Source organism: Salmo trutta, chromosome 34 (assembly GCF_901001165.1).
Source record: "Salmo trutta chromosome 34, fSalTru1.1, whole genome shotgun sequence".
Taxonomy (NCBI): Eukaryota; Metazoa; Chordata; class Actinopteri; order Salmoniformes; family Salmonidae; genus Salmo; species Salmo trutta.
Window position 1 is genome coordinate 14,453,813 of NC_042990.1, and position 15,627 is coordinate 14,469,439.

A 15,627-nucleotide genomic window follows, 5' to 3' on the forward strand; every position below is an offset into this window, starting at 1 on the left:
ATGAAACGATCCCGTCCAAAGCCAAAAGTTAAAGTCTGATTTAAAACAGATTAGTTGGTTTACTAGTGAGAATGTACCCTCGTATATATACATTGATTATGCAAAAAAGGGTCTCATCTCCTTGTTGGTTAAAACGTAAATATTTAATATTCGCCTTCTCTCCTATTAAATACTCTGGAAAATTTAGCAATTTTAAGTATTTCCCAAGCCAAGGAAAATTTGCAATTTTTCGCGATTTGGTTTATTTGCTTGATAGACTTAGGATGATGCAGGCTTTTAAGTATTCTGTGTTCAATGAAAACCTTACTTGTTGAACAGTAACCCTCAAATAAATGGCCATCACAATAAGAGGTTTTAATAATGCAGTCAGTTTCATGTTCATCCTTAAGCAGGATTCCAATGATACCTCTAATGCACATGATGATTAAGTGTAATTCCAATACCGACTGTGTTGTTCAAAGTCTGACAGGCAATAATTTGTTCTATTATATTCTGCCATTTAATTGCCTACTACCGACATCCTTTGACGCATCATGAGGCCATGATTTACAATTAAATGGGCGCCGAGGATCATGGGAGTGACATTATAATCGTCTAACACGGAGATTCCCTCTCATCTGCGACGGGTAGTGCCGAAAGTTAAAAAAAATCATTTTAACTAGATTCCATTTGAGGATTATAAAATGGTAAAGTAGAAGGGGATCGGCCAAACAAAATAGGTCTAGTTAAGTGGCGACTGCTCTGGGAGAAGAAGCTAGTGAGCTGTAGCGCTTTGCTGTCAGGACTAGTCTTCCCACACAGACACACACACATTACAGACAATGCAGAATGGATGGTTTAATCTGAACAGGGCAGAGAAGGGAGATACCAAATGCAGGCTTGAGTTGAGACATACATCCTTTGGGCTTTTAAGATGTAGGGATATCACAATACATTTGAGATTAAGAGAGAGAAAAAAAGACTATAAATTCACAGGTTTAGAGTTCACAAGAAAGTTTAAGAGTTGCATGATGTCGCCAGGGCTTCCACTACACCCAACATGTCCTATGTTGGAAAGAGAGAGTAGAAGAAAAAGCTCAACACAAACTAGCACTTCAATTACTCTACGAGGCTGTTTACGTGTGGTGTGTCCGTATTAAACCAATGTTTCACTGAATCTTAAGACCTGATAAATAATTTAACGAGTGCAGAGAAACACAGCGAGTGGGGAGGATAATTTGGGCTGCTGAGTGCAGGTCCTCTTTCCCACATGATGCAGGAGAAAAGGAACGCTCTCATTAAGTGGCTTTGGTCCAGTGTGAGTGGCTGTGCACCGTCGGAAGAGCAGAGCAGAAATCACCTTGCAGCCTTGTGTTTCCTCCATTAAAGATGAAGGATTGGGGTAATATTTGCCTGCAGGCTGTTTGCTGTGGGTCGTCCCAGCAACTGTTTCTGCTACTTCTGCAGATAATGTTGTTTTGAGCAACTTTATGGGTCTTTGATCAGACTCATGTTTTGGAGAGAGCAAACAAACCAAGAGATTTCAGGAGAAGGGGAGTCATTCAATTCAGTGACACAGAATTCACTGGAGGCACGAGTCGATTTAAACCACACTACAATTGGCACTTGATAGTATATTGGTATTGTAGCAACCGCAGCTAACACTGTTACACTGTCCTGACATAACAGTAGCGTGCTGTGCTTTGACGTGTGCTGGTTTAAGTCAAGCTACCCCCATATTTGCTACACTGGTGTCAGAAGTGAGATATATTTAACCTATTTCTTACATTAATGTTAGAATTGGAATTCTAGAGATTTTGCTATGTTGGTGTCAGAAGCGGGATACTAAACACTGATACACTGGTGTCAGAAGTGGGATACTAACTACTTTTCTACATTGGTAATAGAAGTGGGATATTAACCTGGGATCAGAAGCTGACAGAATAGCGCTGGAGGAGATGGCTGCCGTTTTACGGGCTCCTAACTAATTGTGCTATTGTGTGTGTTTTTTACACATTATTTGTAACTTATTTAGAACATAATGTTTCTGCCGCCGCCTCTTATGACCGAATAGAGCTTCTGGATATTGGGACAGCGATTTATCACCTCGTACTGGACAAAGATTTTTTCTTGAATGAGTAGGATTTACTTCGGACACCAGACAAGGCCAAAATCCCAATCATCCGCATGAAGAAGAGACAGAGATATTGGGGATGTAGGTCGGGGTACCTCGTATGGATCCGACGGCAAGTGTGTAGTCCGCCTCTACCATCAGTCCTATTAGCCAACGTGCGATCATTGGATAATAAACTGGATGAGCTCCGATCAAGACTATCCCACCAACGGGACATTAAAAACTGTAATATCTTATGTTTCACAGAGTCGTGGCTGAACGACGTCACAGATAACATACAGCTGGCTGGATTTTCCATGCATCAGCAAGACAGAACAGCTGCCTCTGGTAAGACAAGGGTCTCTGTCTATTTGTGCAGCTGGTGCAGAAAATCTAATATTAAGAAAGTCTCAATGTTTTAAGATTGAATCGTACATTGAATCGCACCATTATCCCAGAAACCCTAGACCCACTCCAATTTGAATACCGCCCCAACAATTCCGCAGATGACGCAATCGCTATTGTACTCCAACCTGCCCTTTCCCACCTGGACAAAAGGAACACCTATGTGAGAATGCTGTTCATTGCCTACAGCTCAGCTTTAAACACCATAGTGCCTTCAAAGCTCATCACTAAGCTAAGGACCCTGGGACTAAACACTCCCTCTACAACTGGATTCTAGACTTCCTGATGGGCCTCCCCCAGGTGGTAAGGGTAGGTAACAACACATCTGCCGCACTGATCCTCAACACGGGGGCCCCTCAAGGGTGTGTGCTCAGTCCGCTCCTGTACTCCCTGTTCACCCATGACTGAATGGCCAAGCAAGATTCCAACACCATCATTATGTTTGCCAACGACGACACAGTGGTAGGCCTGATCACCGACAACGATGAGACAGCCTATAGGGAGGAGGTCATAGACCTGACAGTGTGGTGCCAGGATAACAACCTCTCCCTCAATGTGATCAAGACAAAGAAGATGATCGTGGATTACAGGAAAAAGAGGGCCAAGCACACCCCCATTCTCATTGACGGGGCTGTAGTGGAACAGGTTGCGAGCTTCAAGTTCCTTGATGACCACATCACCAGCGAACTATCATGGTCCAAACACACCAAGACAGTAGTGAAAAGGGCACAACAACGCCTATTCCCATTCAGGAGACTGAAAAGATTTGGCATGGGTTCTCAGATCCTCAAACAGTTATTCAGCTGCACCATCGAGGGCATCCTGACTGGTAGCATCACCGCCTGGTATTGCAACTGCTCGGCCTCTGACTGCCAGGCACTACAGAGGGTAGTGTGTATGGCCCAATACATCACTGGGGCCAAGCTTCCTGTCATCCACGAATGCCTGGCAGTGTCAGAGGAAGGCCCTAAAAAATGCCAAAGACTCCAGCCACCCTAGTGGTACTGGAGCACCAAGTCTAGGTCCAAAAGGCTTCTTAACAGCTTCTACCCCCAATCAATAAGACTCTTGAACAGCTAATCAAATGGCTACCCAGACTATTTGCATTGACCCCCTCCTTTTTACACTGCTGCTACACTCTGTTTATGATCAATGCATAGTCCCTTTACCTCTACCTATATGTGCATGTACATATTACCTCAATTACCTTGACTAACCTGTGCCCCCGCACATTGACTCTGTACCGGTACCCCCTGCATATAGCATCACTACTGTAATTTTATTGTTGCTCTTTAATTATTTGCTATTTTTCTATTTTCTTCTCAATTTTTTTATTTTATATATTTTTTACTTCAGTTTATTTTAGTAAATACTTTCTTAAGACGTATTTTTCTTAAGACTGCATTGTTGGTGAAGGGCTTGTAAGTAAGCATTTGACTGTAAGGTCTACTACACCTGTTGTATTTGGCGCATGTGACAAATAACATTTGATTTGATAAAAAAATATATTCTACCCCCTTAAATGATGCTCTCTGCCATCATGTGACACCCATATCAAAGACGTGTCACCTTTTGAGTTGCCACATCACCACATGGGGAAAGGTTGCATGTTTGTCTACTCCTGATTTTCAGACACAGAAAACAATAACCCCAGATGTGGGGAGACAAAGTCAAAGAACATGAATTGGTCATATTTGAGTGGATATTAAATAAGTCATAACCAGGGGTAAAACCTCATGTTTGTGTGAAATACATCAGTTTCATTCGAGCCAAAGCTTGTCATGACAAGACAAGTACTTGTCTACATTGACCTAATTTTACACTAGCACAACATTACTGTTTCCGTATTTCAGCTTCTAAACTATGACACATCTGTCACTCTCCATAAACCACACCAGTTCCATTTCTGGCTGTTGTCAAATCCAACAACCATAGATTGTGTTGTGATTAGTGAACAGCTTTATCCCACAGATGGAGTACACTGATAAAGTCAGTGCTAGTCTGATCTGAAGCACATCAGCACCATAAGATGGCCACCCATAGTCCTCTTCACTTTGATCTCCATTTCCTGTAGGTCATTAGCTGCCAGCTTCTCCAACTCAAGCCTGACCCAAATAAAGATTCTGACATTTTCTTTTCCATTGCAGTCAGCCACTGGATGCTTTTTATTTCTTTTTTTTATCAGAAGGGAGTGCATGTGCCCAGTTAATGCACAAGTGATTTGGTTCGACCAAGGTTCTGTTTTACTGGAGCTGGTGGCATTGCTTGTCTTTTCTAACTTGTGAACATTGTGCTTGACTTGCGTAATTGATTGTGTCTCGGTTTAATGTTTGGCTCTTCACCCATTGACACTCCAAGCACTGTATCTCAACTTAAGTTGTTGTTCAACTCCTCCTCAATTCGATTCATAACTCTTTGAGTTGGGAGATCTGTCAGCTACTTAAAGGGGCAATCTTCAGCTCAAATGATAACAAAGCCTTCACCCCGCCACTGATTTGGTAAATAGCTGAAGGATGGGGCTAGAGAAATGTAGCCACTCTCAAATTCGTAAACAGAGCTACGGATGCAAGGACTGACCATCTATGAGATCCAAATTAAAGTTTGAACCATGTTTTTAGGCTATACAGTGTGTGTTTACAATTATATTGTTTACAAATCAAAGGAATAAAACAACCTTACATTTTTTGGTTCTGATGGGGTAGGGTTGAACTAAGCTCATGAGGCGTGTATAAGTTATATTCTTCAAGAATCAATGGATTTATATCATGAATTTAAAAGTCCAAAAATGTATGTAGCAATCACAGTTTGCCCCTTTAATTAAAAAAATAATATTCAGTTAAAAATGGAAACTTAAACGTGTCAAACTACATTGTACAGTACTAATGAAGAAAAAGGTATTTATCACAAAAATTCCACAGAATTGAGTGGTGTAGTTGGAAGGGGCGTACTATAACCTCTCAGTTTACAACTGAAGGCAGTGACAAAGAATACACCTTTACTTGTAAGCAGACGTCTTCAGTGCCCACCTCCTCTTCCTCTCATCCTCCTCCTCTCGCTCTCTCTGCAAAGGCAGAACGCAAAAGGTCAGGGCGGTGAGCATTAATCAGGTTCCCTACACCACTCCCCTCCATCATCAAAGGCACTAATCACTCTGGTTTGGTTGTAGAGAGGTTTACGCCTAATTATTGTCATTAATAAATCAGCCAACCGGGGCCTGTCAGGATGAGAGGGAGCGCGTCCGAGCATGCCATCCATCACCAGGGGCACAGAGAGTCATTATCAGGCCACTCTCAGCTACCTGCTACTGGGTTAGCATGGCTAAGGATGAACCACATGACTAAGAGTGTCATGGTTGCTAAGTAGCCTAGCCTAGCTACTTGCTGTTGGGGTAGTATGGCTGAAGATGAACCACAGGCCTGAGGGTGTCATTGCTGCTAACTAGCTTAGCCTGACTGGGATAACCCCCAGACTGGGATAACCCCCACTGACCAGCACAGTGTAACATGGGGGACTTAATTCCTGGGACTGCACTAGCTTAGACAGACTGGCTTCAGCTCGTCATTAGACTAGCAAAACCTAATAGGAATAGGCAGACTGACAATGGTAGCTAAGCCAGACCAGGCAAGCACTGGTGTGCTATATAGCAAAGCATGATTGGGCCTGCATAATAGCAATTGATTTGAGGTGCTACATGAAAGGTAAAAAGGTTTTAACAACTACTTAGTCAATGCTGGGAGACGTGCTGAGGAGAGCTGCCGGCATACAGAGGACTGCTAATACATTCATGTACGCTTCACTCACTACAAATATGGAATGTGACAAATCAGATCCTGGTGGTCTAACCCGTGTTTGAATGGCAACTGTTGCCAGGAAGGTCTAGAAAAATGGGTGTGTGTTTCACAGTTGAGTGGTTGGGTGTGGAATACTGCAGTATCTTGATTTTCAGATACTCACACACACACACACGCACACACACACACAGCGGGTCTAGCCCCCAGCGGACATCCCATTCTGGGACGCCTGCTTGCATTAAACACGCCAAAGGGAGAGAGGAAAGGCGAGAGTAGAAAGAGAGACATTACAGCTCTTAGCCATCACATCTCATCAAATTAAGGGACTCCAATCCATTTAAATGAGTTCTGTGAAACTGAAATCGACCATTAATGCAGTGTCATGTTAAATTAATACTGTCATCTAAATTGGTGGTATGAATCTTTCATGTTTGAAATGAGACCAAGAATGACTTATTCATCGCCTCGAATCTCCTCTGATGTCATCTCCATTAACTATAGGTCTCTGCATGGCATCTCGCCTACACAGATTGATACTAAGTGTTACGAAGCAGACAATTCAAGAAAGGGCGTGGATGTCTGGTGGTTGCACGCTGAAAGCCTAAATAGTAGATTATCTGAAACAAACCCCTAAAGGAAAATACAAATAAATGGGGCCTCCAACTCAAATTGAGACACAAGTTGAAAGTTCTGACCACTAGGAATTCGACAACTCTACCCTTCAATGATATTACCCATTAAATGTAGTGTTACGCAGATATAACTACTCTCTGTTTAACAACTTGTAGTTATTGTAGTTATTGTCTGCAAATTAAGCCTACAGAGAGGGGTACACCTCCCCACGCCCTTGAGCAACAGTTTACAGTATATGTACATTGGGTGGGGTCCTAATAATCAACCCAAACAACCACAAACAGGTTCTCCTAACAGGTACCCACAACAACCACAAACAGGTAGACAATATAACCCAAAAGTAACCCCCCAAAAATAAAACAGGCAAGTACCCCAAACAACAAGAAGCATCCAGCTGCAGATTATGTGCGCTGAGGCCACCTGGTCTGCAAACCTTAAAGTGCATGCATCTCAGATTGTATTTTTGCGTCTCAGTGGTGTGTGCACCTGCAGTGCTCTAACACCATGGACCAGGGCTATAATCTGTCACTAGCTCTGGTCCAGGGCATAGCTACTAGCTAGCCAGTTCTGGTCCGCACTAATTTATCTACACCCTGGACCAGAGCTAGTGCAGACCACAGCTACTAGCTATGGGGTCGTTGGTGGTTGATTGGGGTTGTTTGTGGTACCTGTTTATATCTGTTTTTGGCTGTTTGGGGTACCCATTTGGGGTTGTTTGGGGTACCTTTTCGTAGTTATTTGGGGTTGTTTGTGATAATTAGTAGGACCCGTACATTGAAAAATGTTTGTTAGCCTAAAACTAAGCATTATGTGACAAGTAATTGAATAACATTATGATACATGCACATGTACTATACAGTTAACCCTCCAGCGAGCCAAAAATGCAGGTGAATAATTCTCCACTAAAATGTCATAGCTTTCCTTAACAAATAAATATTACATTTTGGCGAGAGACTGTCAGCTAGCCAAAGATCCCTCTCAAAGTAGGTTTAAGAGGTAAGCTTTCCTATATCACCGAGGAAGAATAATGGCGTATGTGTGAACACTTAACCTGTCCAAGTGTCTTGAATATCATCTTTAATTGGCACAGACCGATTTTGTTTTAGATCTAACTGAATATATTAGTATGGAAAGAGAACACACAGACAAATTAACTGTACTCAGCTATCTGCATTGATTATTTTGAATTATTAGCCTCTCTTTTGGGGATTTGGTTTGCTTTTAGTGAGCTTTAACCCATTTACATGACTTATTGACTATAATTACATGGATTCTTTCACGTAATGGACACATCAATTACACTTTGAACGTCTTGACTAGACATTACTTAGGGAATCCTAAATCCCTGACCATTAGATTGAAAGCCTTAAAATCTAGTTCATTTCCTTTCTTTAACCTTCATAACAAAACACTTCTACTTGTAAAAATATTTACAGATGGTCTGAATAACTCAATTCTCATCAGCAAAGGATATTTGAAGCATATCGAGTAAGAATTACATTTGTAACGAACCTGCTGTTGATCTAACTGATTACATCCGCTACTCCACATTCATTTTCCACATTTATGGGCAGGCTGCCTTTGTTAAAAGGTAACCAGTAACCATTGTTATTAAAGGGGGTTGAGGATGTTACTATGTGGGGTTTATAACCAGTTTTGAGGAGTTTGTACATGAATTGTAAACATTTTCATGGGGATGGGGAGGCTAACTGTAAATATTGGCTACAGAGTAGTTAAATGTTAAAATAAATGTAAGCAATTCACATCACAGGACTATGACTAGAAGAGAAACCTTCACAAAACAGCTGGCTGATTTATGGGAAGTAATTTGACACCTTTAGCCATCCTGCATGACTGATTTGATTTATGTTACAAATCCCTTTAAAGGACAAATTAAATAGCATTGATCTAGATAATCTAGACTAGATTGCCTAGACTCTGGCCAACTAGGCCAATTGTTTTGAACGCCAATTGGTATAGCAAGTGTATTGACTAAAGTTAAAGTGGCATGTGCTCGTAAGCCTTCAATACTCTGGTACCAGTGGCCTACTCAAAATATTCCTGGAGGTTTTAGTTCAGCTACCGACTGGTGAACTCAAGAAAAATACATGGTTTTGTGTCGCCCTCTGGTGCCCACAATGCCACAACGTTATCATTCCACAGGGTGAGTAGATGGGTTGTTTTTGCTGCCTTACATCTTCCAAAGGCATATCCAAGGTAGTATCATAATTAGCCTACATGGCTCAATTGCAACCAGCATTGGCCAGTATACTATCACGAGGTAATCTCTAGTTAAAACATCAATTGCAACCATTATTGGCCAATACATTTTCGCACTCTGGTGGTTATCATCGGTGTAAATTAAACATTTTTTTAGCAGACCAAGGGTTGATTTAGCAACGTATCCCTTTGAAAGCGGCCCATGTGGCATCGATATGAGTCAAACAATTATTCTAGTGTCAAAATTGACTACAAAGTTAAATAGGATACTTTTGGACATAAAGTCCGTCTCGTTTAAAACTGAGTTTGGAACATCTGTGCGTCATACCGGGTAAATGAAGGTTGGGTTGTTTTTTGACGATGTACATTTGCCCACTAACATGGGGTGAACATCTGCAGTGATTGCTCTCTATCCAAAAGCATAGCCTGAGGTTGACCTGCCCAGCAGCTCTGACTATTTACATGACAACACGTTTTTTTAACTTGAGAAACACTGCACCAAACACCTTAGTTAGATGTAAAATTTCGCAACTAAAACATCCTCGGCCAAAACGTAAAAATTACAGATGTCTTATCTTCATTCTGGGGATTTTAAGGAAGAGAAATAGGCTTCTGCGTCTACAGTGGTACAATGGATCGTGCTCACTAGGGCATACACTTGCAAAATGTTTGGAGAATTAAAACAAACGGTTGTTATTGGAAAAGTGCAGGCTGTACCTTCGCATTTCAGTTGATGTTCTTTCGTTTGGTAATGAACACAACCCTGGTGTGAGGTTGGATCTGGAGACTGGTTAGAACTTGACAATACCAACATGAAACATAATGCCCATTCTGATCTCCCCAACTCCGCTCGCAGTATGATTTCTGCACCTCTGGGCTGTGGAAGATCCCACTGGGCAAAAACTGGTTGAATCAATGTTGCTTCCACGTCATTTCAACAACAACAAAAATCAGTGTGAGGACATTGAATCAACGTGGAAAATGTATTGGATTTGCAAAAAGTAATCAAGGTAAGGGAATTTCATTTATTTTCAACTAAATCCAATGACATGGTGATTTTTTGTTGTTGATTGCACATTAGTTAAAACCTCAACCAAATGTCAATCATAACAAGATTGCCCAGCAGGATGAGTCTGACCACCTGTCTGCAACTGGACAACCCCACTGGTTACATGTCATTCCACCTGTCAAAACACACACACAAATCAACATTTGAAATCAACCAAGGGCATATCCTGTAGCTTGGATAGGAACATCAACCCCATTCAGTCACTCCTGGGTTCTATCATTAACCATCCCTCCACACCGTCCTTAGGCCCCTGTTGACTCCCCTTCATGAACTGTCAAATTAAAGGCCCAGGGAGGAGGGATCGGTTTGGGATTGAGCCTCAACCCACTGGGCAAATTCAACGCTAATTCCACCTAATTTCATTGAAACAACGTTGATTCAACCAGTGGGAAGGGTCAGTGACATTACATTTGTATGACTGTGGAAAATAAAGCCAAAATCACATTTGTAATGTATTGATTCTGTTTTCTTTGGATTGATGGCATGATATGGGAAGTTTTCAGGATATTGGAAGCATGATAAAAAAGACAAGACTGATATTATTTATTGAATATATTGGCATGTGACAGTTGCCTGTTGTTTCACAGTTACAAGGGAGAAAATAGATGCATACACAGGTCAAGTCACACTCCAGTTTGAAAGAGAACCATGAATGGCTCAATCAAGATGCCATTTTGTATACTGTAATATGTAATGTAATGCAAAAGTATGGAGTTATTTTCAGCACTTTGAATACTTCTGAATATATGCCTCCAATATCTGCGGATGTCTATGGCTATGTCCTGCGTGTTCATTTCTCTGGTCTACTCATGTTTTAAGACTGCAATATACATTTAAAAACATACTGCAGTGTTCTGCTTCCTGAGTGAACTTATTCATGAATGATTACCCATAGTATTTAACAAGAATAAATTAGTTGAAGTGGGTGTGCTGGTTTCTTTTCTTTTTTACATTACAGTTGGAGGTTTCCCAACCAAGCTAACATCTTAATTTTTTATCATATCAGGTATAAAATCATCTCCAAGCACTCCCAATGGAGGAAATGAGTGCATATCAGTCTTCTGTTGTCTATTAGCACTTTCATAAATACACCACAACAAAGCTGTGACATCATGAAAGTGTGATGGGGTATATACTGTCCACGTTTCCTTGTCGAGTTTGGTTTAGTTCTCATCTATAACACTCTGATACAGTAGATGAAGATATACACGATGGCACTTCTACAATACAATAATCAATACTTCTATATTATTTTCCTCTACTTATCTCCTTGTTGGAAGATATTACAAATTACTAAAGGAACATCTTCAAGGATCTGCTTTGCTGTACAGCAGCAGTACATGGAAAACATGAAACTTGCATTGGATAGAAAATTAAAACAGTTGGGTCCACAGCTCAGGAGGCGGAGGAACACATCTCACTCAGGTCTGGCTAGTTCATTTACTCCAACTGGGAGACCTCGTGGAAGTATGCGCCGAGCATCTTGATGCCCTGGACGTAGTTTGTCCTGAAAGTAAACCATAGACATATATTCATATACATTTACATACAGTGCATTCGGAAAGTATTCAGACCCTTCCCCTTTTCCACATTGTTACATTACAGCCTTATTCTACAATTTATTAAATACATTTTTCCCCATCAATCTACACAAAATACTGCATAATGACAAAGCGAAAACAGGTTTTGAAATTCATGCAAATGTATTAAAAATAAAAAAACAGAAATACCATATTTACATAAGTATTCAGACCCTTTGCTATGAGACTTGAAATTGAGCTCAGCTGCATCCTGTTTCCATTGATCATATTTGAGATGTTTCTACAATTTCATTGGAGTCCACCTGTGGTCAATTCAATTGATTGGACATAATTTGGAAAGGCACACACCTGTCTATATAAGGTCCCACAGTGACAGTGCATGTCAGAGCAAAAACCAAGCCAAGATAATGCATGAGTAGCTTCGGGACAAGTCTCTGAATGTCCTTGTGGCCCAGCCAAAGCCCGGACTTGAACCCGATCAAACATCTCTGGAGAGACCTGAAAATAGCTGTGCAGCGACGCTCCCCATCCAACCTGACAGAGCTTGAGAGGATCTGCAGAGAAGAATGGGTGAAACTCCCCAAATACAGGTGTGCCAAGCTTGTAGCGTCATACCCAAGAAGACTCGAGTTTGTAGTTGCTGCCAAAGGTGATTCAACAAAGTAATGAGTAAAGGGTCTGAATACTTATGTAAATGTAATTTGTTTTTTATTTGTAATACTTTTGAAAAAATGTCTAAACCTGTTTTCGCTTCATCATTATGGGGTATTGTGTGTAGATTGATGAGGATTTAAAAAAAAAAAAATTTGGAATAAGACTAACATAACAAAACGTGGAAAAAGTCAAGGGGTGTGAATACTTTCCAAATGCACTGTAGACGTGTAACATCATTGAATTAAACAGCAAGATGTACATTAAGACCACATTGAGATGCTAATAATAATAACAATAATAATGTGGGTGCTTATATTTGTCGTATTCTACGCATGTGTGAAATGGAAATGTGTTTTTTTTCCATTTCTCAAGTCCCCAAGACAAGCCGTTATCAATGGTGACCTTGGAGCAATTTTGTTTAAGTGACTTGACTGATTTTTCACCCTGTCGGCTCGGGGATTCAAACTAGCGACCTTTCGGTTACTGGCCCAACACCCTAACCACTAAGCTACCTGCTGCTTATAGTTCTGATACGTTGTCAATATTTATAGAAATGTGTTGACAATAAAGCAGTGTTCTTATATACGGTTCCTAGGGAATCACCAGGTGAGAACGTTTTTGTTCCATCCCAGCACTGACACCTGATTCAACTGAGTTAGTGTTAGTTAAGGCTCAGAGTCATGTCCAGGGCCTGTGGGGTGTGTGTCAAACCTTGTGTGCAGTCCCATGGTTCCAGACAGTGTATAGATAAAAAGACAACCGTGGCAGGTTACCTGTTGAGTTTCTCATTCTGTGAATGTGCTCCGTCGTCAGACGAGCCCATGGGCAGCAGCATGACGTTACGGCCGGTGGCTTCCTGGAAGGTCAGGGTGACGGGGATGCTGCCGCCTTCCCGTGTCAGGTCAGGCTCCACACCGAACACTATGTGGAAAAAAGGAATAGGAGGGAGAGAACGAGAGACATTATTGCTCAAAATGTTATAAATATTTAAGTAAGTTAGACCAGTGCGTGTGTGTCTGAGTGGGAGGGTTTGCCTGTGTATCCACACACCTGTCTTCATGGCCTTTCTACCAGCCATGTAATGGGGATGGTTGAAGTCGGACACCCAGGCCTTGGCCCCATGGCCCATATACACCTTGAGCTTGTTGGGACTCTCCAGCTCAGCAAACTTCTTCTCCAGGTGGCCAATAACCTTGATAGGTTAGGATTATACATACATTTCTAAATATGTTTCCACATTCATATTAAAGTCTCATTGAGATAAAATATTATATGAACAGTAATGAAAAGAACAGACTGTCAGATTGCTATCAGGGCTGTCTGTGTATGGCATATACTGTATTACAGGCTAATAGAGCAGTGGTTCCCAACCAGGGGTACTAGGAACCCTGGGGGTATTTAGCCTATCCACAGAGGGTACTTGAGAAGACTCATGAGACCATTGGCCTTCTGGTAAAATGCACATGATGGGGTACTTCAGGGGTACTCAGAACGGAACAAAATTCAGGTGGTGGTACTGTAACCAAAAAAAAGGTTGGGAACCACTAATAGACGGACCTAATGTTTGAGAGTGAATTTACGTAAGGAATGAATGTAAGGAATGAACCACTGGTGGGGGATGCTTGTCCACTACTATTTCATCCAAAAGTCTAGAACATGCAATGTGCTTATTCGATTACACCTTTAATTAAATGGTGAAATTATCTAAATACCTGATCCTTGTCCTGTATTTGAAGAACTGAATTCAACTTATTACTGAGTCTACCTTTCACACTCTTCATACAGTGGAGCAAAAAAGTATTTAGTCAGCCACCAATTGTGCAAGTTCTCCCACTTAAAAAGATGAGGCCTGTAATTTTCATCATAGGTACACGTCAACTATGACAGACAAAATGAGAAAAATAAAATCCAGAAAATCACATTGTAGGATTTTTAATGAATTTATTTGCAAATTATGGTGGAAAATAAGTATTTGGTCACCTACAAACAAGCAAGATTTCTGGCTCTCACAGACCTGTAACTTCTTCTTTAAAGAGGCTCCTCTGTCCTCCACTCATTACCTGTATTAATGGCACCTGTTTGAACTTGTTATCAGTATAAAAGACACCTGTCCACAACCTCAAACAGTCACACTCCAAACTCCACTATGGCCAAGACCAAAGAGCTGTCAAAGGACACCAGAAACAAAATTGTAGACCTGCAGCAGGCTAGGAAGACTGAATCTGCAATAGGTAAGCAGCTTGGTTTGAAGAAATCAACTGTGGGAGCAATTATTAGGAAATGGAAGACATACAAGACCACTGATAATCTCCCTCGATCTGGGGCTCCACGCAAGATCTCACCCCGTGGGGTCAAAATGATCACAAGAACGGTGAGCAAAAATCCCAGAACCACACGGGGGGACCTAGTGAATGACCTGCAGAGAGCTGGGACCAAAGCAACAAAGCCTACCATCAGTAACACACTACGCCGCCAGGGACTCAAATCCTGCAGTGCGAGACGTGTCCCCCTGCTTAAGCCAGTACATGTCCAGGCCCGTCTGAAGTTTGCTAGAGAGCATTTGGATGATCCAGAAGACGATTGGGAGAATTTCATCTGACCATATGACACCAAAATAGAACTGTTTGGTAAAAACTCAACTCATCGTGTTTGGAGGACAAAGAATGCTGAGTTGCATCCAAAGAACACCATACCTACTGTGAAGCATGGGGGTGGAAACATCATGCTTTGGGGCTGTTTTTCTGCAAAGGGGCCAGGACGACTGATCCGTGTAAAGGAAAGAATGAATGGGGCCATGTATCGTGAGATTTTGAGTGAAAACCTCCTTCCATCAGCAAGGGCATTGAAGATGAAACGTGGCTGGGTCTTTCAGCATGACAATGATCCCAAACACACCGCCCGGGCAACGAAGGAGTGGCTTCGTAAGAAGCATTTCAAGGTCCTGGAGTGGCCTAGCCAGTCTCCAGATCTCAACCCCATAGAAAATCTTTCGAGGGAGTTGAAAGTCCGTGTTGCCCAGCGACAGCCCCAAAACATCACTGCTCTAGAGGAGATCTGCATGGAGGAATGGGCCAAAATACCAGCAACAGTGTGTGAAAACCTTGAAGACTTACAGAAAACGTTTGACCTGTGTCATTGCCAACAAAGGGTATATAAAAGTATTGAGTATTGAGAAACTTTTGTTATTGACCAAATACTTTTTTTCCACCATAATTTGCAAAT

The 15,627-nt window shown here is 41.6% G+C and overlaps 1 protein-coding gene across 2 annotated transcripts in view; it reads right to left on the reverse strand.

Annotated features, from left to right (window-relative positions):
* Nucleotides 1-10,731: 10,731 nt before the first annotated feature.
* cndp2 (carnosine dipeptidase 2) overlaps nt 10,732-15,627 on the reverse strand; it is a 31,590-nt gene continuing 26,694 nt past the window's right edge. For both annotated transcript variants that reach the window (XM_029731967.1, XM_029731965.1), the window contains 3 exons: nt 13,456-13,597; nt 13,179-13,326; nt 10,732-11,717 (listed from right to left, as the gene is read on the reverse strand). In XM_029731967.1, coding sequence (XP_029587827.1) covers nt 11,651-11,717; nt 13,179-13,326; nt 13,456-13,597 — 357 coding nt within the window. In that variant the 3' untranslated portion in view covers nt 10,732-11,650. The remainder of the gene's footprint in view (nt 11,718-13,178; nt 13,327-13,455; nt 13,598-15,627) is intronic.